At 43.3% G+C, this 25118-nt stretch overlaps 1 protein-coding gene across 2 annotated transcripts in view; it reads left to right on the forward strand.

Annotated features, from left to right (window-relative positions):
• glceb (glucuronic acid epimerase b) overlaps positions 1–24591 on the forward strand; it is a 41078-nt gene extending 16487 nt beyond the window's left edge. For both annotated transcript variants that reach the window (XM_062989524.1, XM_062989523.1), the window contains 4 exons: positions 7282–7382; positions 14041–14549; positions 20045–20284; positions 22067–24591. In XM_062989524.1, coding sequence (XP_062845594.1) covers positions 14054–14549; positions 20045–20284; positions 22067–23091 — 1761 coding nt within the window. In that variant the 5' untranslated portion in view covers positions 7282–7382; positions 14041–14053 and the 3' untranslated portion in view covers positions 23092–24591. The remainder of the gene's footprint in view (positions 1–7281; positions 7383–14040; positions 14550–20044; positions 20285–22066) is intronic.
• The last annotated feature ends 527 nt before the right edge of the window (positions 24592–25118 follow it).

Below are 25118 nucleotides of genomic sequence, written 5' to 3' on the forward strand. Positions count from 1 at the left end.
AGAATTTATCGTTAAAACGCTTGCTCACCGCTTAATATTTGAAAGATTCAGCATTCATTTAGTTTTCCTTTGATCGTAGCTCAGCTTTAGAGTCTAGGCGAGTAAAAAACCAAAGATTTCTGCCTTGGCAAAGCCCCCGTGTGATAGTCTGTCCTCACAGTGGGAGTTTTGCAATGAGTAACACACTCCCTGGGCTTCCTGATGGTCTGTGGGTATGTCAAATGCCATCGCTGAGCTCATACGAGCCAGGCTTTCATCATCAACGTTTACTTGCACACGTGCCAGCGTTCAGCCTTACGACTGGTAGCGTATTTGGCTCGTTTGACTTTTTTAATAGTGGCAAGCTTCAGAGCTCTGCCGCCTCTCTTTTCCTACTATTTTATTTATTTATTCTTTGATGTCAGGCTATTGGCACGTCGCAAGATGCAATGATTCAAGATTAAGCTTTGATTTTGCTTCTTCTTGTCTGAGCTCCTGGGGTTCTGTGTTGGTTTTAAGCCAAGTTGGAGCTCTGACAGGTAAGCGCTGATGTTAAATCCTTAAATTTCCCTAGATAAGAGGGTTAGGAGTCCTGGAACGATCCCTCGGAGGTGGCCTAGTCAAGAGTTTAGTTTAATAATAGTTACACCAAGATTTTCTTTGGACTCTTGAATGGTGCAACGGGCTACCACATTACCACACGGTGTTCGAACTTGAACTTGAGTTTGAATCTCAGCAGAGCCACAGATCTAGTTGACATCCACACGAACACAATTGGCCGTGTTTGAGTAAGGGAAGCTCGGACAAAGTCTATCCCGCTGCCTCTGCGATATCCGTTTGTCCTTGATCAAATACGGGTGTGCAAATGGCAGTGGATTCACGACCGGGAATCGGAAATCCAGAAACAAGTAATGAAAAACGTTTGTGTTTAGCGATTTAACATTTTTCATTCACGTAGCGTTCGAGTTTCTCACGTTTACTGGTTAATCTGCGCTATGAGGCGTCCTAGCCATCCTACGGCAATTCAGTTAGCAATCGGTAGAACCGATGCTACCAGGCTCAATGCACATTCACACTACCGTGATCCTCTGACCTCATGAATACATTAGTAAAAAATGAAAGCTCGTCTTTCGCCGTTTCAATTTCTCGTGATTTTTTGACACTTTGCAGTATCCTGGCGTGCTCTTCGGTGCTATTTGGCACTTCTGTGCAGATGTAAAGGTGTCAAGTCTCCTATCTGCTGAGTGAGAGAGGGACGACTGATCATGAGCACTGGGCCAAAAAATATATTGCTGGAGGCAGCGTGGTCATTCCACAGTGGACGCTCGGGCCTCAGTTGCTAGGTTATTAGGTACGTCGGTCCGTTACTAAGGTAAGGTAATCTAACTTCTGATTTGATGGCAGCTGGCTGATTCCCCACATTCTGTCTAGTTAGCTAGCGCGATAGCTTTGCATATTTCTTATGGGAAATAAAATCTGGTCATGAGGCGTTAAGTACGACAGCAAATTGGCATGGAAGTACCAGGGTAAATTTGTTTAACTTATTATCCAGATATTGATATCCATACAGATTACATGTTAATATAATATGTGTAAATCAGACCGCGGGTCCCTGAGAGCCGGATATTCCACGCTACATCTCCCTGACCACACCACTATAGCCTTTCATCCCTGCTTTTGTTTGCATAATCTACCATGACTTGGCAAAATGCTTTTCCGGGGTCCGAGGGGAAGACACTTTATTGAGGCCACTTTTATGACCAGAAGGGGCCGAGGGGACGCCAATTCTGGTTCACACAAAGAGCTCTTTCTCCATGATTAAGCACCATTGTTGTACTGTTCTATCACCATTGTTAATGCCGGTTAAAATAGTTAACTGGGGCTTTAATGATGTCCGAGTGTCTTCTTTCCAATCTCTTCAATAGGCGTGTTTGCTCGTTCTTTTCTTACAAGTACATGTTTTATCCCCTTTATGTGCTGAAATATTAAGTGATTTAACTGAACTCAAATGATATCAATTGTAATTATGCCACATGTTGTCATACCTGAACAAATACAGCTGTCTTGTTTTTTTTATATATAAATGCTGGGCAGTCTTTTTTTAAGTATAAAAACTTGCTCATATGAGACTATTGTGATGTGTTTTAAATTTTGATAGGACAATTAATGACGCTCGGTTATCAGGTAAAAGAAACTGCTGGCGCCCAGGTGGCACAGTGGGATATTCCGCTGACGCACCAGCACCGAGTTTCTCCCGGGTTCGAGGCTCGGTGTTGCCATCGGTCGGCTGGGCGCCATCTGGCGGGGATAATTGGCCACCGTATCTACAGGGTGGGGACCGGGACTATAGGGGTGAGTCTTCATGCGCTGTGTAGGGACCCTGATTAGCAGAAGAGAGAGAGAGAAGAGGAGGGCTGTACACGTGTAAAGAAGGCGCGGTCAGTGGCGTACTCTCCTTGGATGCAAAAATCTGGTGTCTGTCAGCAGCGGAAGACAAATTGGATGCACTAAATCGGGAGGGAAAATGGGGAGAAAAATGCATAAAAAAAAAATTAAAAGAAATTGCTCAATTGCGCCTCTGCTTGACATCAGACCGAGTAAGAAATGCCCTGCCTCTTTGTGAGGTCTTTCGGTTTAAATTAATTCAAATGTCTGACGTTTAAGTCCCTAGTCATATTGATAGAAAAATCCCAGGCTTATTAATCGTGCATCCAGTATCATCGTAGTTAGATATTTCTGCACTTGTGCCGTTTCCAGATTTGCTTATGCAAAAATACATTAGTGGTAAATAAAATCCTCCACCTGTTATTTCTCACTTTAATTTTAGTCTGATTGTACCAGACTCTCCATATGGCTCGATTACAATAGCATTAAGAAGTTTTTGTAGGACTGTTTTTACAGTCTCCGTCTCTATCTGACAGACCTTTAAATCAAGAAAGGAAAGTGCAATCTGTCCAATTCAAGTGCACATCTATTATTAACCGAGGCATATTTTATGCAAAATGGAAATTAGCTGGAAGACACTCTCTCTCTCTCTCTCTCTCTCTCTCTCTCTGTTCTCTTTTTTACTTTGGTTGCATGATTTAAAAAGTGAATGTCTTGCTTTTTTCCACTCATTTAAATAAAACTCAGTTTATTTAAAAATGCTGGGGAGGCACGGTGGCTCACAGCAAGACGGTCCTGGGTTTGATTCCCAGGTGGAGTGGTCAGGGTCCTTTCTGTCTGGAGATTGCATGTTCTCCCTGTGTCTGCTTGGGTTTCCTATGGGAGCTCCGGTTTCCTCCCACAGTCCAAAGACGTGCAAGTGAGGTGAATTAGAGATACCGAATTGTCCATGACTGTGTTTGACATTAAACTTGAACTGATGAATAAAAATCCTAATAAATAAATAAATATTGCTACTGTAGTGATGCTTTAAGCGTTTGTATAGATAGAATGTTGTTTAATCTGTTCTCATCTTGTTTGTGCTCATCTTTGTTGTGGTGGTTGTAGTTTCATTTAGATTCGGGTACAAGAATGCATTACGCTGCCGCCCGCCTGTCTGCCAGCGTCGTCTCTGCCACGTGCCTAATCAGGTTTTGTGTCCACGCTGAGCTTTTCTTTCTCTCTGCGTCCGTCTGTTTTTGAGCTACAGAAATAGCTCGGTGAATCCGTGCCTCGGCTGTAGTCGAAACACCCCTATGAATCTTTGATGCTTTGAAACTGAAGGGTGGAGGTCTGTAGTATGTAGCCGATCGCTGAGAACGCTCGTCTCCACGTCAAGCTTATTTAAGAAGCGTGTGCTATTAGGAACCGATACTTCTTCACACTTGCCGTGTGGAAGGATACGGATCTCTGGGACTTTCGTTAAAGCCGAGGTATGTTTCAGACTCATCTATTGGATCCAGTCCAGATGGCGCAACAGGGAGCTGAAGTGAGATGTTTACTCTCAGACGGGAGGCTTTCTGCTCGAAACAGCTCAATCGACACTGCTGTGAAACATATTGTGCTTGTTTTTTCTCTCTACTTCGCTGGTGCGTCTCTGTCTGCTCTTGAAGGATCTTGTCTGGCTCTTGATGATCTCTTCACCCGTTAACAGCTACCATCTGGGCTGAGGGTTGAAAATTCAATGCCAGTATTATGATACAGCAAAGTGCCTTATAATTGGACGCCCAGGTGGCGCAAGTGTCTGATACTACTGACGGCGAGGCGGGTACGAGTCTCGGTGGTGCTATCAGCCTGGCAGGGTACTTAACAGAAAAAATAGTCAATTTCAGAGGGAGGGGAGGGCTAATGGAGAGTCACCTGTTTGTCGCTCAGTCTGGTTGAGAAGGGGGGTTTGGGAAAGTTTTTGGGTGCACGGAGGGAGACGTTAGCTGGTATGCGGGTTGTGCCGCCTCAGCGTGTTGGTTTGAGTAAGCTAAAACTGCGGTGGTGCAATTGCCATAATCAATGTACAAGTAGTGTGTCTAAATAATCTGCCTTATAAGTTTGATGTCTTATTAGAATCCTCTCTACTGAGGCAGCTGATCAACTAGGCAGCAAGGCAGCTCTCTATGTTTTCAGACAGACCCCATAATCTCAAATTGTCCCCCTTTTTTCGTTAATGACTTCAGTGTTGGTGCTTGTTAAAGGCTTTCCTCTCCTTGCGCCCGTGCTTTGATTTTAATTGCTGCAACATGCTCGGTCCTGTTAGTGTGCTAACACTCAAACGGCAAAGTTTAAACACCCTCAGTACCAGCAGATGCACATACCAGAGGGAGGGCAAGTTCTCAACAGGGAATTGCCCTACGAGCACGGGGAGTTCGTTCACGTCTCACACTCTTTCTGCTCAGACTTGCCTTGGTTGTATCGTTCTGTCATGCTGGTCAAGTGTATTACCAACTGTATCTACGGTGTACTGGATTCTTTTTATCATAGTGTGTAAAAAAGGAGTAACTGCTCCGGTATTTATATAAAGGGTCACCACAGCAGATCTGGTTTGCATACCAGACTTGACTCTGGGTTAATGCTGGATAAGGGTGGCTCGGTGGGTAGCACTGTCGCCCTACAGCAAGAAGGTCCTGAGTTTGCATGTTCTCCTTGTGTCTGCATGGGTTTCCTCTAGGAGCTCCAGTTTCCTTTCACCCTACAAAGACGTGCAAGTGAGGTGAATTGGTGATACAAAATTGTCTATGAACTTGAACTGATGAATCTTGTGTAAGCAGTAAGCACCTGTCCTGTCATGCATGTAACCAAAGTGTGTAAGATCCTAATAAAATAGAATCAAAGAATGCTGGATGATCTTCTAGTTTTATCTGGGCTTGAGACACCTCATAATGATTAGGCTGTTCAGCCATCCTCCTACCCCGCCCACAGACACCAGCCAATCGTGTCCGTGCAGATGCCCAACCGGCCGATAGCACCGCTGACATTCGAACCCTGGATGTAGTTGTTTGGTATTATTACCCAACTACATAAATTGATTTGCTTTTGTCTCAGCTTTAAAGTGATTTTTTTTTACGTGTTCTAAAAAAGCAGTGACTGGGTTTTGGTGTCTTTGCAGCACTGCTACCGCCCTGAGCGGAGGCTTAATTTCATGTAGTGCATGTTAAAGACTCTGTGCCGCGCTGTAGCCCGGGGACTCGTCGTGTTCCTCCACGAAGGTAAAATGAGCTTCGCTAAAGTCTGTTTGATCTACTGAGGACAGCTGGGCCGATTGAAAAGCCTGTTTAATGTCACACTCTTCAAATGCTACTGCAGTGCCAGAGCGTAGGTAATCGTAGCCTACAGAAATGCTTAAATAGCTGCGGTTTTATCACTGACCAGCTGTAATTTGGGTGATAAGGCAGAAACGAGAGACGCGGCTGGGATTGTAGCCACCTCAAGTGTAGGTAAAGGAGGTGCTCGGAAGTGCTCTGATTCCCTTAAGCATTATAGGTCTGTCCAGAAACCTAGTGAGCTGCCTACTGCTTACCTGAGTAGTCTTACGTGGGCAGTCTACTTTCTAATGTAATTCATTTTTAGGGTGCACGTATCTCCTCAGTCGTGAGTGGAAGTCAGCATCAGTAGAGAGGAAGGGAAATGCAGTCTGGATACGACTAGATCGGGAGGACAGTCGGGTGGGGGGAAAATGCAAATAAATAAATAAAATAAATAAATAAATGTAAGTCATTTTGGGCACTCGTGCTGCCCCCGTTGTTTAGATCCAAGTTCCAAATAGACAAGGGTCCGAAGTAAAAGCGCTCTGTGCCACATGTACTGTTAAGGTCCTAAAAAGTTTGACTGTTATGAAATAGGAATCTAAAATGCACCTCGATTGTCCGAATGATTAATAAGCCTGCGATAAAACTATCAGGACTGACTGCTTGTCTAATCATGCTCACATTTTTTATTTCACGCCGTATAACACCGTTCTAATTGCTGCGCCTCGTACCCGACAACACTATACATTTTCTAGTGCTGGATTCAGCCCAAGTGCTTTGTCAAAGTCAATAAACTCATTTTATTAAAAAAAAAACTCCCTCTGCTTATGATTTAGGGTAGCAGGCCCCTCCCTGGGTGCTGGTTGAAGGGTATAATGTGGAGATTAATTGGTGGGTAAAGAGGCTCAGTCAAGTCCTGCATATTGTGCTTGATTAATCGTCAGTAAGGTAATGATTCAGCCGTCGCAAGGCCTTGAAGTCATCAAAGCTGCTGTATCACATATGTATTTGTTTTTCACTGTGGTTTATGGGCTGTTTAATGGGCTTTAAGTCAGCGTACCTTGATGTGAAGCCGGTCAGACTCCATAATGACAAAACAGCTTCTGTTTGTGATTTTATTGTGTAATAGTTCTGTTGTTTATGTTGTTTCTGGTGAGTGAAATCGGCAAATTCACGACACTGTGGACGATAGATCATTAGTCACTCAAATAAAAAGCAAATAAATTGTTAATAATCAGGTAGGTCTGTTATAATTTCATTTGTTTTATTATAGAAGAGCCTGTGGCCCTGTATTTGCATATTTTGTACTCCATCTGACCCCCCAACAAGAAAGGTTTGGACACCCCTTGATTAGAGGGTGGTGTCAGTTCATTGTATGGTAGGTGTAGCTTTTAATAGAATTCATGAATGTACGTACATGCCAGATAGGTGTACCTAATAAAATGCTCAGTGAGTGGATATCATGCAGCTCTATTTTTTAAATGTTTTTTACTTTTTGTTGAAGGAAAACAAACACAGACAGATGAAGAACATAACAAACCAGACACTAATACCAGGCTGGTAGTGAACCCTGATTCTTGGGGCTGTGTACCATCAACACTACATGCTTTGTGATAACCATTGTTGTCGTTCATTGCAGGCTGAACGTTGAGCCCTCTTCCAGATGGACTAAGAGGGAACCCAGAAGACGAGGACAGGAGATGAAGCCTCGCTCGCGTATTCTCTTGTGAATGGAGCGGGGTATGAATCCTAAACCACTTACTATCCTCCTACTCCCTTAACTGTTCTTTAATTGTGCAGCGTAGGTGTACGGCTGGAACCCAGACTGATTGATGCGTGCAGTCTAAAGCCAAGCCTCCGTATCTCTTAATCCTACCATCCTGGTACTTTCTCCTAAAGAAAAAAGGGAAGAAAAGCTAAAAGTGCCGTTCATTAGCACAGCCGGCGCTTTGTCAGGTTTGTCCTGGCGGTGTGTGTGGAGCGATACAGCTCTGGCTGATTAAAGTATAATCCTCACACTCCCCGCAGGTCCAACATGTCATCCACGGGAAACTGTTATGAATTACCTCAGTGTGCCAGAGTGGCTAAAAACGTCCAATAGTCTGGACTTCCGTCTAGGCTTGTAGGGCTTCTGGGATATCCCAACTCTCCAGTACTCTGGCAAAACCATTTGACCAGTTTAATTCGGTTAAACAATTCAAACATGTGAACACAGCACCATATCAGTTTATCTACAGGTCTCAAATCACAGGTTTTAACCACGAGCAAGCACGAGGAGGAGCTGTAAAGTGGGGCGAGAGATGACGTTTGTATCGCACAGGCTCAGACGTGAATAAAAAAAAGAATGAACCAGTGTTTCTGGTCATTAATTATTATAAGCTCACTGAGAAATGCACCACCCAATGGCTAGGCTGTGTGGCCACCCACTCCCCCCTTTAGACTTTAATCATGTCCGTGTAGACGCCCGACAAGCCAATAGCACGCTGAGATTTGAACCCAAGATCTTGTAGTCTAATTTTTTGTCTAATGTTTTACCACTGCGCCACCTGAACACATTTCTTAAATATGTATTATTCCTAAATGTGTACATTTTGTATATATTTCTATTTTTACCTGACACTTATCTGTTTCTTTGGAAATTTTGGGGTGTTTAGTACTGTAACTGTGGTTAAATGTATTGTAGTATGTCATTTAAACTCGCTGTGATTATTTTTAACGTGATTATTGTTAAAGTATTGATACAGTGTTTGCTTTCACCTGTTATTATTGCCCGTTAGTACTTTAGCCCTTATGTTTGTGGATGGCTTTTAGCTGTTTAAAAGTCGTTATAGGTGACATATAAACACTTCTGATGAAGCATTATCTGGATTTAAATCCTAATCCAGAAGCAGAATGTTAAAAAACGTTAACCCCCCCTTCCCCAACACAAAAACTCTCAAACACTCTCAAACACAAATAGGGCTCACGGATGGTTACAGCTCTGTAGGGCAGTTTGTTTCTCACCCATCTTGAGTTGATGAGAAATGTGTTCTGTTCCTCTCCCCAGGCCGTAATATGGTAAGCTTTGTGCTAATAACAGTCCTAATCCCTTGACTACTGATGAATTGGATGAAGGGCATTAGCTTCAATGTAATTTTCTCCTTCCTCCCAGTGCCCCGAAAGATAATGAACACAGTTTCATTGTGCATTACTAATTTGAACTGACATTTATGTTTGGCCTGTACATCTGTAGGAGGGTTTGCATTTATATCACTTAGCAAAGTTGTTCCGTGGTTCATTAAAAGATAATCCTTGTGCTCTTTAAATATTTGCTTTTAGGAACCGTGCATTTATAGCGCATCTCTGCCAACCTGGTGCTAACGGTGGTGCCTAATATGATTCTGCTTTCTGCTTTGTAAAAAAAAAACCTGCATTAGTTTCTGCTTGTCAAAGACCTGCCAGTATTACATTTCTCAAACTTATCAATCTGATAATGTTGTTTGCGATGCTAGTGCTAACAAGATTGAAACCTTGTTCTCAGATGATCGATTGCATTGGTTCCAAACTAGCTTCGGATGATCCACGGCAGGAATGTGTTTGGCTTTTCGTCTTGCTCCAAAGCTACAGCAGAGAATTATTGACTTAGCTCAGATCACTTCCTGAAATGAACCAGAGATGGACTGACGTCAGGGGTTTAGTAAGTGCTGACATACTTCAGCTCAATGCACAGCCAGAGCTCACCTTTTTTTACCAGCTACCTACCAAAAATATGACTTGTGAGATTTCTGCCGTGAGCAGCATCTGCTCTTCTATACATAACACAGGTGAAATACTAAGGTCTTAAAATAATTGTTCATTTTTAAGTCAAGTCAAATGTATTTGTATAGCGCTTTTTAGAGTAGACTTTGTTTCAAAACTTGGAGGGAAAACAGACCAAAAACCCCTGTTGAGCAGCCAAGGGCGACCGTGACAAGAAAAAACTCCCTTAAAATCACAGGAAGGAACCTTGAGAGGAACCAGACTCAGCAGGAACCTCCATTCCCCTTGGGTGGTCTGGAGGATGATGTAAATGAAGAGGATTTACACAAATCATACATTTACAAAAATAATTTCAACCAAAAGTTATAATTAGTGAAAATAATACACACAAGCAATTGGAGTTCTTCATTATTCAGTCTAGTGTTAGTGAGTCCTTAACGTGCAAACACGCCAGGTTCCCTTCACATCTGTTTTTAGTAGAGTTTGTTATTATTTGTCCATGTGATTAGTACTGTATATAATATTTCAGCTACATATGGTTGCCCTTCTTTTTTAGGGTATTAGAAGGTTGTTCAGAAGATTCAACATCCCATAAGGTTGAATTTAATCTCTTGAGTTGAGGAAACTTGACACGCTAAGCTGATCAGATTTTCAGGCATCGAGACACATTTCTCACAGTCAAAGCTAAATCTCAAGGGGCTGTCTGAAAACCTAATGATCTCTCTACATAGACGGTATTTTACGTCATCCTACGCTCCCGAGAAGAGGGCGTGTCTAAATTCTTATACACCTTGACATGTTCCTACTGAGGCGCCTTAATTCTGAGTGATGATCTGACTGAATGACGAGGGAGCGTCCGATGCTTCCCTGCAGTGAAGGCAATCCAACATTCATTGCGGCACAACTTTTCTCACAAAAAAATGACAAATATGGTGGATGAATGCAGAACAACGTCACAGGTTTTTAATTTGTGTAAAGATGTGTCATTAATTTGTAAATTCAGGCTCGTCAGGGACAGTTTAACCATTTTGGGTGCGCGGAGGGAGACGTTAGCTGGCAGGCCGGCATTGGTTTGAAGGGCCTGAGACTGTGTACTTAAATACAAGTACTAATTGTTGTTGTACTTGTATTCAAGTTCGATACAGCAGTACAGCAGTACAGCTTACAAATGCATATAGCAAACTAGCTAATTACGTTAACATATAACATTCGTCAAAAGACGTCTCTCTTTAAAGTCAGTTTATTTCCAGTTCCTGTGCGAAAACTGTTTGGCTTTTTGCTGGAACAATGAATTATACATCACTGGAATGATTTAGTGTAGAGTTCTGATGGCTTTTACTTTTCCAAACTATTTCTGGTATGCTTTCAGTGTGTAGCATACCTGCTGCCACACAATAATTCCTGCCTTAAGTCCCAGTTTTAGGACTGTTGTGGGTCTAGTTTTCAGCTTGGGACTCCTCGCAGCCTTCTGTGTGAAGTGAGTGCTGGATTTATTCTGCGGAAAGTTTATTTTAGGATTTAAATCGTTAAAATGACAAGTATTGTAGCGTTCATGATTTTTCTGCAAATTTGCTTCGAGTGAAGTAATCAGCCCCTGTTTGCACTTCACGATGGTTTCTTAATTATAAAGGCTCATCTTCTATTGAGCAAAATTGGTTGTGATTACCATAGCGCTCCTATTTTACGCATCGGGCTCTTAAAAACAATGCAGCTGTCAGTGCGAGCATTCCTAAGGCTGAGTTCACAGACACAGCCTTAAACCCCGTCAGCATTATTTCTGGGAACGTAGAAAGCGCGCTGCCGGTTTGAGTGGATGGGACAGGCGTGCAGACTCTGGTGTAAATCTGTGGGGCCGGTGGTGCCATCTAGTCTGAAAGCTAGGCATTCACTGATCCCAGTTCCTCTGTGCCAGCTCCATCCTCAGTTCCCCCACTGGCAGCCATTATCAGTACACAATACGACCCAGTGTTCCCAGAACCCAGACTGCCAGGAGCGAAGGACGGTCGGTGGTGCTGGAGCCGCAACCGGGTCGCTCAGACGTTTGGCTTCTTTTGGTGACCATGTATCAGGATATGAGGTAGCAGGGCGAATTAGAGGGTGAAGGTGATGGATCTGTGGCTAAGTAAGATTCACTGGATGTAAAATAGAAGCGCGTGAATCAGACTGGTGAGGTTGTAAATACAGTGGGGCAGCTTTAGTTCAGTTTACATTTAAAGAAAAGGAGTTCTCAATCCTAATAAATAAATAAATAAATTCCATGTTTCCGTGCGTAAAACTTTGCGGTCATCATGTTCTCTGCTTTTCAGACTGAAGTTCGGCGTGCGGGACACATCTGTACACGTTTCTCATTTCGGGATTACACAGGGCTTGCCTTCGCTCTGGATATAAATCATTACGCCGGTCGCAGATGCCTCCTGCCCTTAGCTGGTCAGCTTCTTTCTCCAGAAACAGCCTGGTCTGACTCCACCAGCTTCCGTCCAGCACTCAGACATCCTGTCTCCCCCACCCCCACTGCCGGGAGAAGCGGTGGAGAAGTGGTGAACTCTTTTCCCGAGAAAGCAGCGAAAAGATCAGATTATTTATAGTTCTTTAGAAAGGAGCCGAGCTGCTCGTGTCTCTCCGTGCCGCCGCCTGAGCCGAGGTTAGAGAGGAGAAGGAGAATTGGATTGTAGATGAGCAAGCAAGAGGTCATCCTGCACAGATCTTTCCTTTCTGGATCTGCGGTGCCATTTTATTAAATACAAGTCATACATTTTAATGCAGGAGTATTTGACGATCTCGGGCTCTGGCAGACTGGGTATAAGCGCTCGCCCTACTTCTGAGCTGGGCATGGTTCTGGTTTAGTGTACCTCCTGAACCACTAAAGACGGGGATATTAAAGTGGACTTTGAGTCTTTAGCTGCTGAAATAGCCACCGATTTTCTGAAATGAAGGTTCATGCAGTTAAACCTCCTATTTATTGGATTGATTTAAAGGTGTTGGTTGGATTAAGGTCAGGGCTAAAGACACTGGCTGCATGGGAACCTTGTCATAATTAAGAGGGTTCGAGGGCACTTCATTCTGGGATCGATCCTTCACTGCTAAGGAAGCATCGGACGCTCCCTCGTTATTCAGTCCGATTATCACTTGGAATTAAGGCACCTCAGTAGGAGCATTTTAGGCAATCTAGGAATTTAGAAATGCCTTCTTCTCGAAAACGTAGGATGATGTAAAATGCATATATGTAGAGAGATCACTATTTTGGTAAAGCTATTATCCTTAATGAAATTCTAACTGAAAATTGCTATAAAAGCAACTGGAAGAAGTGATATTTTTCCTGTCCGGGAACCAGCAGTGGAAAACCACAGTACAGTTCCAGGTTTGACACCTGCTAGGAATCCAGCCCAGGCACCTTGTTGATTGAAAACTGATGTAATTTACGGCCTACGATGCCACTGTGGATTAAAGTGAAGCTTAATTGCTGTCCAGCAACAAACCCCTGGCATGTCTGTCATTGTTATACTCTCAGCTAATCCTCACTCGCTCGTTAGCTAAGCCTCCCAGGTCAATCAGTTTAATTTTCTGTGTACAGTTCTCGTGGTTTAGCTAGATGGATCGAGCCCATTGTGTGATTGATGCTCAATTTCTGGCTGCTCACCTTAGGCCTGGCTTAGCCTACGCACAGGCGCGGAGCGTAACGATTTTCACAGTCACAGCCTTTGTTACTGGCGTATTTGCACCGCATGAGCCAGCTTAGTAATTAGCAGTGGTGGGAGGCAGCAGTGTTCAGACTATTGATTTTTATTTCTGGCCAGGCAAATGAAATGCCAGGAAGATGATGGAAGGTAAAAGCCGCCGCCAACGATTGACATTGTTTGCCGCCTCGTTCGTATGCTCGGCCGCTCGGAGACCGAACCAGAGCCGCTGTTTGTCATCAGCGAGCGGATGAATTTAAAGCAGCTGGAATCGGATCCGTCGTGCCATTCGTCTCGCTTCTTAGAGCCCTTTATTTCTGACAAGTTTTGGAGACCGCTCGGTGCCTCTGACCTGATGTATTTCCAGCCTCTTGTCACTGGTGCAGCTGTAATTTGGTCCCTTGTGAAAAATGTCGTTCTGGTTGAGACTTTTCGTAGACACCTTCGCTCTCCGATGCTCTCCGTCAGATTTAGCGAGCGGAATAATAACCGACTGACGCCGATGGCTGCTACCTCTGTATAAAACCGCTCGCTGCGCTGCTGAACGTTTTTGTTTTCATTCTGCCCTTGCTCATTACGTATTCATGGGCTAAGAAGTGATATTGATTAGACCTTTTAAAGCATGCGTAATATGATGTACGTCAGGGGTGTCCAAACTTTTCTTGTTAGGGGCCAGATGAAGTTAAACATACACAACAACGGGCCACGGACTCTTTTGTAGTAAAATAATCATCGGATCAATCAGATATGCAAAGCAGAATGATTCGCTGTGGTGACCCAGAAAAATACAGGTGCAGCCAGAAGAAAATGGATTAAAACATAAAAATACACTTGTTTGTGGATTAAGTAGGAGTAATCGTGACATTTATCGAAATGAGGCCTTAATTTTTTTGCAGTTGCATATATTCAGTAAAATGCATTCCATTTAGCTGTTGTGCAATGCTTACGTGTGTGTGTGTGTGTGTGTGTGTGTGTTTTCCTCTCAGGTGAGCAGTGAGGATGCGTTGCCTTGCCTCCCGGGTCCACTACAAGACCCTGATAGTGATTTGTGCCCTGCTAAGCCTGGTTACGGTGGTGCTGTGGAACAGGTGCACCAATGAGAAAGCGCTGCACTCGTTGCCTCGGCCTTTTTTGCCACCGACCAGCACCGGATCCGCCAACCTGCAGCAGCAGGCTCAGCCTCCCGAGGCGCCGCCCGTGGTGGGAGGGGGCGTCAGATACGAGGAGATAGACTGTCTGATCAACGATGATGTCACCGTCAAAGGCAGGCGTGAGGGCGCCGAGGTCTATCTGCCCTTCAGCTGGGTGGAGAAATACTTCGAGGTGTACGGCAAGGTGGTGCAGTACGACGGCTACGATCGCTTCGAGTTCTCGCACAGCTACTCCAAAGTGTACGCTCAAAGGGAGCCTTACCGCCCCAATGGAGTCTTCATGTCCTTCGAGGGGTACAACGTGGAGGTCCGGGACCGAGTGAAGTGCATTAGTGGTGTGGAAGGTATGTTTGTTTCTTAATTACTAATTATAAAGAGGAATTCCTGATTAAGTTTTGCCATGTCATAGTTATATTAGAGTTACATTTATCTTTAAAAAAAAAAAGCAACCTCAAAACATTATCGCTACAGTCTATAATCAATTTTTTTTGTAAATTTCACTTATCATAGAAATGTCAGTATCATATTTACAATACCTGTGATTAATTAGCATCATGTCCAGGTGTTCCCTGCCCTGCGCTTAATGTTTTCCAGTGTTCTTCACTGTCATGTTAGTATTATTTACTTCTGTTGTGCAACACCCACCGTTGATGATGCATCTTTGGCTCCCAAAAACTGGTGTAAACGCTGGTTCTTTAAAAAAGCACCAAGGTTCTAAGAAGCTATCTGTAGTAGAATATGGTCTGATTGAGTTTCTGGATGTTGTGAGTGCCATGGCAGGTTCAAACCTACACGTCAGAAAAACCTTGGGTTAAGAAACCCAAGATGTCAGTTGTGCAGAGTAGTAGGATGAGATTTCGATATCCATAATTTTCACAGCGTAATAACTAAAAAGGGAACCAGAAGGTGCCACAGCCCTGAGGGAGGGCTCTCTCGGGACATCGGCGCCCACCTCCGCCACCATCGACAAGTGTGTTAAGCATTGCACAGATCTGTTTCTTAGGGTGGAAGCCTGCATTCTGAACAGGATGTTAAACCTAGACTTTATTCTGTTATGTAGGTGAGGAGAAGTAGAGCAAAACAAAAGAGATGAAGAAGGGATAAAGACAGAGGCCGGCCGGAGGCTGCTGGTGGCCATTAATAGTCGTTTAGCCCTGTAGCCCCGGTGAGGATTTTCCAGGAAGACCGGCTTAAGTAAATCCACCCCTAGCGTCTCATGAGTAATAGGCCGTCAATGGACCCACATTAGGCAAATGAAACCGTGATTGATCCACCCAGATTACAGGAGTTGATTGTGGTAACCCCAAACCTAATGAAGAACCTTTTTGTTCTTGTACGAACATGCATCTTCTATTTCTCCGATTATAAGCAAGTAAAAAGAATAGTGAAGGAACGGGAGAAGATCAAGAGATTGATCAGAGGAATCTTTTCCATTGCCGAATGCCTCGCACCCTAACTAGTTACTCGGGCTGATTGAGTGTCTGGACGTTGTGAGTGCCATAAGCAGGTTCAAACCTACAGGCTTCAGCCTCAGGTGGGTGAATAGGTACACGTCAGAATAACCTAGAGTTAAAAAACAAAGGTGTAGTTCAAAAAAGAAAATATCATTACAAATGAGACGTCAGAGTTGCAGAGTTGTACCGTGAGGTTTCAATATCCGTAATTATCACAGCGTAATAACTAAAATGAGAACCAGAAGGTGCCACGGCCATGAGGGAGGGCTCTCTCGGGGCATCGGCGCCCACCTCCGCCACCATCAGCAAATCTGGCGATCGTGTAAAACGAGTCAGTAATCGTGAGTAAATGTGTAGCTAACTTTATCATTATTGCAGCTACAAACTGCTAATGAAGAAAAGCTAGTTGGATTTGAATGCTGAAATCTGTGATGCAGAGAACGAACGAACAGAATCTTGGACATGAAGAATTCTGCTAGTTCTTTATTTTTTCCAGGTACAATAGCGTCTGTGGTCCATCTCAGTGTCCAGTAAAGTGTGTGATGGACCACGTCGATACAGAAGAGCTCAGACTACAGCACACAGGTTTTGAAAACATCGATTACTGTTGATTGGCCGTTCAGCAAGTAATCACTCAGCCGCCACTGAAAATGATTTGTCTGTGTTTACGTTGCTGTCTAAATTGCAAATCCATTTTCCTTTAGCGCTGCAAATCCTCCACATAGAACAGAATATGACAATAAAATGTTGCCTAATATGGCATCATATTCAGAATGGTGTTTGGGAGTAAAGCGTTATTTGTGTAGCTTTTTTAAATAAAAAAACAATGAGGAAATATTTCTCTCAGCTTGCATCCAGCCATTGGAAAAAAAAAAAAAGACATGGTTTTAAAGAAGAAGCATCTATTATTTATTTACAAGGGTCTTGCAACAACCACAGCTTCTCATTTGTTAACGTGTTGTTTATATTATACGGGTGATTTGTGTTTAATACACATATTACGTAGAACATAGCACATTATTTACTGTGGCTACAAAAATTACTGCATTGCTATATTATTTTGCAAATGCTTTTGTGGGAAAAGCAACAATGCCGTTAAGCACAATCCTTTGTTTATGTATTATGTTAATAAAACAACACTGACTGCAATTTGCAGTTAGAAAACAATAAATAAAATAACTGCATGAGTAAAACTATGTTGGCTGTATTTCACAGTAAACAATACAAATATTATGTGGGTAAAAAAAACAGTAATAAATAAAATAAAGATCACTTTTAAAATAACAAACCAAAAAATAATAACTGTAAAAAATGCTCTTTTACAGTGTTATTTTACGGGATCTAATAAGAGATCTGCAAATAAAGTGGCTAACATACAGGTGCTTTACACTATAGAAACATAAGTGATAAAAATAAATTTATTTATTTACCTGACCATGAGCTTGTTGGTATTACATTGAGTGACAAACAACAACAGATATTCTTCTGAGAAGGCTTCATACAAGACTTATGAAGTATGACTATGGGAATTTGTGGCTATTTAGTCAAAACAGCACTTGTATGGCTGGTCACTGAAGTTGGTCAAGAAAGCCTCGATTGCAAAGCTGTTGAGTGGGGCTGAGGTCAGGGCTCTGTGCGGGACACTGGAGTTTCTTCACACCAAGCTTTTCTTCATGTTTTCTCTTCGTGTCCCAATACTTTTCTCCATAGTGTAGAACCAGTTTAATACATTTGTATTTAGATAATTGTTCATTTATTAGCTGCTTCTGCTTTTTCACTTTGTCTCAGAGGGATTGCTCATATATGGGAGCGTTTCACATTTAATGAATTTAATCCCTGGCATGTGTGATCGTGGACTTTTTCGTTTCTAAATTGCTCTAATTAGGATCATTTTTTATTTTTGTTTTCTCAGTTGAGTCCAATTTTTTCTTCCTGTCACTTCGGTGTTTTAATTAACTCACTGAAATATCAGTCGGCGCATCTTTTCTGGCTCACATAACTTCTTAGGAATTGTCAGACCTGAGATGTCGACTTGCGTTGCTCACAGTTGGAAAACTTCCCCTCTTACACACCTGAGCCTTGAATTAGGGTAAACCTGTCAGTAAACCTGTCTGTAAGCGGTTCTGTATGACTGGAGTGTTATACCAGGCCTGCGCTAGGCTTATTTCTAGGCTTGAAGGTCATATCTTTATTCATTACTCTGTAGAAAAATTGTTGAAGCCTAAATGTATTCAGCCAAGTTCTAATTAGCAGGCACTTTATTCAGCAATTCAAATATACATTTCCTGCCATTGTGGTTTTATCTTAATAGAGACCGTGAGATTATTTCTTCACATTTCTCTTATCAAATTTGTGCCAGTGCGTTCGGAGTGCTGAATGGCTGAGCTTCTCCTCCCTGCAGTGGAATCTTACAGAGGCCGGTCTGTAACGTAATCTTTTGTGTTTGATGGAGAAATTGGGTCGTCTTATAACGGAGATGGATTTAATATCTGGGCGAACCTTATGGAGCGTAAACGACTCCAGTGTTCTCATTTCATCCCTGGCCAATTTTGTGGGTGCGTTGGCATGTTTTCCCGTGCCACCCATACTCATTGCGGTGGATGTGGGCTTACGGACCTTCTGTGAGTTTTAAAAAGCTGAGCTGTATTAATTGCCGCACTGGGGAGGTGGAGGAAGATCTATGAGGGGTTGATTTGATGTTTGACCCAGTTGTTCTCTGTGAGTAACCTATTTTGAGAGATCAGGTTGCAAATGTATGCAAGAATGTGTGTTACTATACTGGTATTTAAAATAAAATGATTTTATTTAACAACATAGGGCAGGGCAGTGCTTTCTTGGAATTAGGGTTGTATGTAGGAATATTAGAATCACTGAACATGACAGTAGTAGAACAAAGCAGGTCTACATGCACGTATTTGAATTAAAACTAGAGACGAAGTGTGTGTTCGTAATACAGGAGACGAGAAAAGCGGAGAAGGAACAAACGTGTATCGGTAGAAGTGACCTCTGAAGAAGAAGCTCCAGCGGTGGAGTGGTGGAACTGTGTTTCTTTACTTGAAGGTAATAAGACATTAGATGCAGTACTGGGAGCTGGAGACGTTGATTATTAAAGCTGGAGCGTGGTAGGATACACACACTCTCCAGGCTCTGCTGCTAAATGAGGAGAAGGAAAACACAGGAGAAGAAGGGGTGGATAATGAGAAGAATATGGAAAAGAAAATTTGTAAAATAGAAGCGAGATGAATCAAGTCTCTGTAACTGTTCATGACAAATGGAGCGCTGGAAATAGAATCTAGGCCAGACACCTTTTTCCACGGCCTGTGTTTAACTTCTAACGCCAGCCTCGTGTGTGTGTGTGTGTGTGTGTGTGTGTGTGTGTGTGTGTGTGTGTGTGTGTGTGTGTGTGTGTGTGCTGGTACACATACACAAATTGCCTTGAGGAATGCAGTGGATCTCATTAGAGTGTTTATGTTCTCCTGCTGTTCGGTCTATTTATCTGCGTCTGTCTTCTTTGTCGTCTTGGATGGTGTGTGCTCCTAATGCCTCAAACAAAGTCATAAAGCGGTGACGTAGCTTATGTGTCCTGCCTTTGGCTCGTTATTTATTCGGACGCTCTGACAGCTTCTTAAGCTAGGTAAGGGAGGCATCCTTGAAGCCTGATTTATGCGGCACTACAAACTTTAAAGCTGTCAGATAATTCATTCGGTCAGAAACACCTCTGAAGGCTTATTACAGCTCAATGTTCCAGCCACAGCCATCTTCTGTTTTTTGGAGGCACCTTCTCCTTTCTAAAGCACTGATTTCAACACGGGTCAAGTCAAATTTACAGCGGTACCTTGACACTCGACGTCAATCGGTTCTGGGAGTGGCATCGGGTTTAAAGGACGTCGAGTTTCAAGGTATTTTTCCCCGTAAGGATGTTTGGGAAACCTGTTAATGCGTCCCATGGTCCCGTAGAACTGCATATATTTTAGGCTAATCTAATACAATGGGGTGTTGTTCACACTAATTCACTGAAAATAAGACAAATATAATAAAATAAAACATTGAAATACAATTGAAAAACAGTTCAATCTTACTGCTATTGTTTTTGGCTATTGGCTGTGCCGTTGTTTCCAGGACCGACAGACCAAAAACTCAAAAACGTACTGTTTTTATCAGTGAAGATAAATAGCTAGCTAGTTGGAATTTACTTTAGCCTCTGCTTGCATGCCAACAAAAAAATAATTGACTGCCATACCAGAATGCCGCTGAGTGTAATGACCGATGAAGTTTTGATCTGTACACATTTCACGCTTGGTCCTGGTCCTGTCCAAGCAGTGATTTTTGTAATTAGTTTTACTAAATCCTTGAAATATCTTTCTGTATCTCTGTGTCTTCTGCAGGAGTTCCTCTGTCCACTCAGTGGGGTCCTCAGGGTTATTTCTATGCCATTCAGATTGCACAGTACGGTCTGAGTCACTACAGTAAGAATCTCACCGAGCGAGCGCCCCACGTGGAGGTGTACGATACGGCTGAGGACCGAGACAGCAGACCGACCGCATGGAGCGTCCCCAAGGGTTGTACACTCACGACGAGCTACGACAAGACCCGCGCATCGTCCATCCGCCTCTTCAACGCTCCAGGTACTGGCACAGAGGCTCCTTAGCGGCGTCCATCGCTTTCTGTCTGTTTACTTTTCTATTTCTTATGCCCTTCCCATCTTCTGCCTTTCTACAACTTGTTTTTACGGCTATTTAAAGAAAACGATAGTCTTTTTAAATTGTATGTGCTCGGGTGGCACATGGGTAAAATGCGCTTGCCCACTCCTGCTAAGGTTCCGGGATTCAGTGGTGCTGTCGGGCGTCTGCACAGACATGGTCGTCGGCCAAAACGGCCTAGCTATTCAGAGGTTCTCAGTGCTGGTCCCAAGCTCAAATCAAAATAGTAGGTTTGTGTCAGGATGGGCATCGTGTCTGGATTGGGGATCCTGTCCGAGTGTAGATGTGCGTTGGCGAGCCTTTAATACCGCAGTAGCCAAAAAATTGTTTTGCTTTAATTGTTTTGTATGAAATATATTAGGAATAGATGCCCCAGACCGAGGCTCTCAGGTGGTGCAGCAGTAAATTACGCTAGGATCCAGGGTTTAAAGCAACCCCAGCCGTTCTGTCGGCCGGTTGGGTCTCCCCATGCTGACTTGATTACCATTGTATTATTTTTAATTCTTTGTCTTGCTGAGGGTTGCAGTGGGTCTGGCTATTCCAGAATCACTGGGTTCAAGACATGAATCGTCTTTAATGGACAAAATGCTATTTACTCATTATCTGAGCTCGCTACTACCTTCCTCTTACGCTATAAACCAGGCTTTTGGTGATTTCTTTCTTTACATTAGCATTAAATAATATATATAAATCTATTAAAAAGACAGTAAAATGTTGAACTGTCAATGGACTTGTATTAGCTACAGTATGGAGTTGCTTATAGGGGTTTGTAGGGTGTCTAGGTCATTTCTAAATGGATTTATTCCGCTTGCGTTGTGAGTCTTGGAACAAATGAATAACATAAGGTGAGGAATTACAAAAGGTCCATGCCTACTTTCTTTATACAACAGTCCATTTTTTTCTCTGGTCCTAAATGTTAAAGCTTGACTTTTAATTTCTCCCAGCGCTCTTTGATTCTTATAATTAAATTCTCCAATCAGCAGCTTTGCGTCACATCTCTCCCACAGAATCGATATCTTCAGCTTAATAAAACTAGCACACACACACACACACAATACCAACCACCAGCCAGAAACAGAGGCTCCAGAGGCGCCGGCGCTCGTGCTGGCGATGTGTATTTGCTGCTGATAATACAGCGTGGCTTTTTAGCACAGAGCTAATCGATAGTCGTTAGAATTAGCCTATTGCGCGGGTGGCCAGTAATTGGTGTCGACGCCTAAAACATTATTTTGTGCAAGGCTTGATGAGACTCACCAGATAAAGAACTCCTGCTTGATTAATTTGCCGTTCACTGCTCATTTTCTCTCTCTGTCCCTCTTTATTGACACAGGTGGCAGTGATGTGGTTTAGTTTTAATTTTCCACTGAGCCCAGTTTTAAAATAATCGTGACGTTTTATCATTGTGATGGACATCCTAATGTTTTTTTTTTTTAACTGCACAAGGAGTAGATTGGGTCTTGTGTATGTGGCTTCATCTGTTCAGTCTCATACGAGCAGTAGAATTTTAGTGCAAAATGTAAAACTTGTAAATAATAGGAATGTGTACAGTAATAACTCCACCTACATCATTTAAACGGTCGTCATTTTTGACTTTACAGTGAGTTTGTTGTATACACATAATATATATATATATATATATATATATACACATAATAAAGCTGTCATAGCCTTTGCTTAAACTTCTGTGGTTTCTCTGTGATTGTACAGAGAACTCGGAGGGCGTCTCTCTTCCTCTCGGCAACACAAAAGACTTCATCATCTCCTTCGACCTGAAGTTCAGCTCCAACGGCAGCGTGTCCGTGGTGCTGGAAACGACCGAGAAGGGCCCTCCGTTTGTGATTCACTACGTCACTACCACTCAGCTCATCGCCTTCAAAGACCGCTCCATCACTTACGGCATCGGTCCGCGCTCGACCTGGACGACGGTCACTCGCGACCTCCTCACCGACCTGCGTAAAGGAATCGGCCTGTCCAACACCAAAGCGGTCAAAGCCACCAAGACCATGCCACGGCGTGCGGTCAAGCTGGTGCTGCACGGCCGCGGTGCCATTGACAACATCTCCATCTCTACTACTGCACACATGGCTGCCTTCTTCGCCGCCGGCGACTGGCTGGCGAAGAACCAGGACGAGAGAGGCGGCTGGCCGATAATGGTCACTCGCAAGCTCGGCGAGGGCTTTCGGCCCCTGGAGCCCGGCTGGTACTCTGCAATGGCACAGGGTCAGGCCATGTCCACACTAGTAAGGGCGTATCTGCTGACGAAGGATGAGAAGTACCTGAAAGCGGCACTGCGTGCTACCGGACCCTATAAGGTGCCCTCAGAGAAGCACGGCGTAAAAGCCGTGTTTATGAACAAATACGACTGGTACGAGGAGTACCCCACGACGCCGGGTTCTTTCGTCCTCAACGGCTTCGTCTACTCTCTTCTCGGCCTCTACGATCTGGCACAGACGGCGGGCGACGAGGACGGGAGCGAGGCATCGCGGCTCTACGCCAAAGGCATGGAATCTCTCAAAGCCATGGTGCCGCTCTACGACACCGGTTCAGGAACCATTTACGATCTGCGCCACTTCGTGTTAGGGACGGCACCCAACCTCGCCCGGTGGGATTACCACACTACACACATCAACCAGCTGCAGCTGCTGGCTTCTATCGACGACTCGCCGATCTTCAGAGACTTTGCCAAGCGATGGAAAAGCTACCTGAAAGGAGGACGAGCCAAGCACAACTAGAGCTGAACGGGCTGTAATGGACCGACGCCTGCTCAAATAGCCCAGATCCCCGTGGGAAGCCGAGTTAGCCCTCGGAGTGACGGCCGAGGGTAAATCCCACGGCGAGCTAGCCAACCGCTGCCGCGGTTTCCAGCCGTGGTACGCGGTCGGTTTTTTAGGGTTTAGAACGAATGTGCTTGAAGTACAAATGCATCTTTTGGTGCACCGTGTGCACGCGCGATGGAATGGTTCGCATTCCATCAAAGGGTTCGTTTAACTTTATCTGCAGGGTTCACTGACAGCGGTCCAGTGACGTCAGTCGTGTTTGGAGTCAATACAGTCAGGATTCTTCCGAAATTGCCTCCGTTCATGGACGTCTAGGGATAGTAAAGAGGTGCTGTTTATAAGTATCATTAAAAAAAAAGTTAAACTTGATAGGGGGAGCCAAAATATTTGTGTATTTTAGTGCTGATGGATACAAGACTGGAGTTTTGATTTTGCTGCATGCTTTCATTCATTTGAATTCTCAAAAAAAAATCAAACACAATAGAGAATGGCATTTTTGCCCCCACCCCTTTAATATTCAAAATACGTCGTGATGCAAAAACAATAATGCGTTATTAGAACAAGTGCGGCAAGTAAAGTTACGGCGAGTAAAGTTTTGGCTCCAGCTCAGCTGAAAAGAATCGACTAGGTAAAGGAAACTCCAATCCACCTCACGTTGTGGTGTTCGCCTCCACCTAATCTGCTATAGTCTTATATGAAACACTTTGTTGACCATTCTTTATTGCTTTCAGATCACATCTGTCATTATTTTATTTGGATAAAACAATAAAAGGAATAAAACAGATTTAGCAACTTTTTCACTTAAACGTTTATACTTAAAAGAACAATCATTAATAAAAAGCTACAAAAATAATGAAATGTTGCGCAGAGTGAAAGTGGTCCTGTGCCAATAGCCTAGTAGATTATATTATCTGGAGCAGATCTTTAAAGCTGCAGGATTGTTTTCTGGAAATGGTAAATTGCGAACGAGTGAAATACATAAAAAATGTGAAAAGCGGTCTTTATTACCCCAGCCCAACCCCGCCTTGTTCGGCATGACCTACCGATCATGTGACTTCTTTTTAAATAAATATATTAAGCTGTGTGTGTATACAGCATCAAAGCACAACCACAAAGTTCTGTTAATTTATTTTCATTCTCCTCTGTGTTCTCATCCGAACCACCACGATGTCCATCACGTTTTCTTAGAGCTACTGTTCACTGTGCGTTTCTTACTTTTTGGGTTCTGCGGTGGTTTTCCAAAGTCGAGGTGGAAGAGATAAATCACACAAGAAGAATCGATATATGCAATAAAAAGGTGAGAGGGCGTGAGCCCAGAGAGGCTGGACACAGTTTGCAATGCAAGCACAATGTGCATATGCTACCATTTTTATTCAGGAACAAAAAAAAGTTTATATAGAGTTCATTACTTGTGCTTTAAATTGCTTTTTGTGAAATAAAGGCATTTTGTAAAAACACATGTATCTCTGTGTTATGTTACTGTTGATATAAAACACTGACAACAACCTCACTGTTGTATATGTATCTTAGTAAGTTGCTATGAGGTGGTAACCGGTCGACTGCAGGACAGTCGGTTTAATATTTAATGTTGGTTTTATATTCAACAGTGTTTAATGTCATTAATAAGAAGTGCTTACTTAATTAAAAGTTAAACTGATGGAGTACAGTCACTGATATCAGCAAACCAAACAATTCTCAAATTTGAAAAACTTTAAATCAGCGTGGTATAAAATCTGAGAGATAGGGATGGGCATCCTGTCCGGGGTTCGTCACTGCATTGCGCCAAGGGACTTTAACACTTTTCCTAAATGTCTGTGCGTGTGATAAATGACAGAAACTTCTGGAGGGGAAGCTTTTGAAAAAATGGATCCCTGCTGTTAAGGTCCGTTTCAAAATACAGTTAAATTTGTTAGTTTCTCCATTTTTCTCCTGTGTTCTTCGACTGGAAATGGACCTCTCTCCTCGTTCCTTTTTCAGTCAGT

Source organism: Trichomycterus rosablanca, chromosome 27 (genome assembly GCF_030014385.1).
Source record: "Trichomycterus rosablanca isolate fTriRos1 chromosome 27, fTriRos1.hap1, whole genome shotgun sequence".
Classification (NCBI taxonomy): domain Eukaryota; kingdom Metazoa; phylum Chordata; class Actinopteri; order Siluriformes; family Trichomycteridae; genus Trichomycterus; species Trichomycterus rosablanca.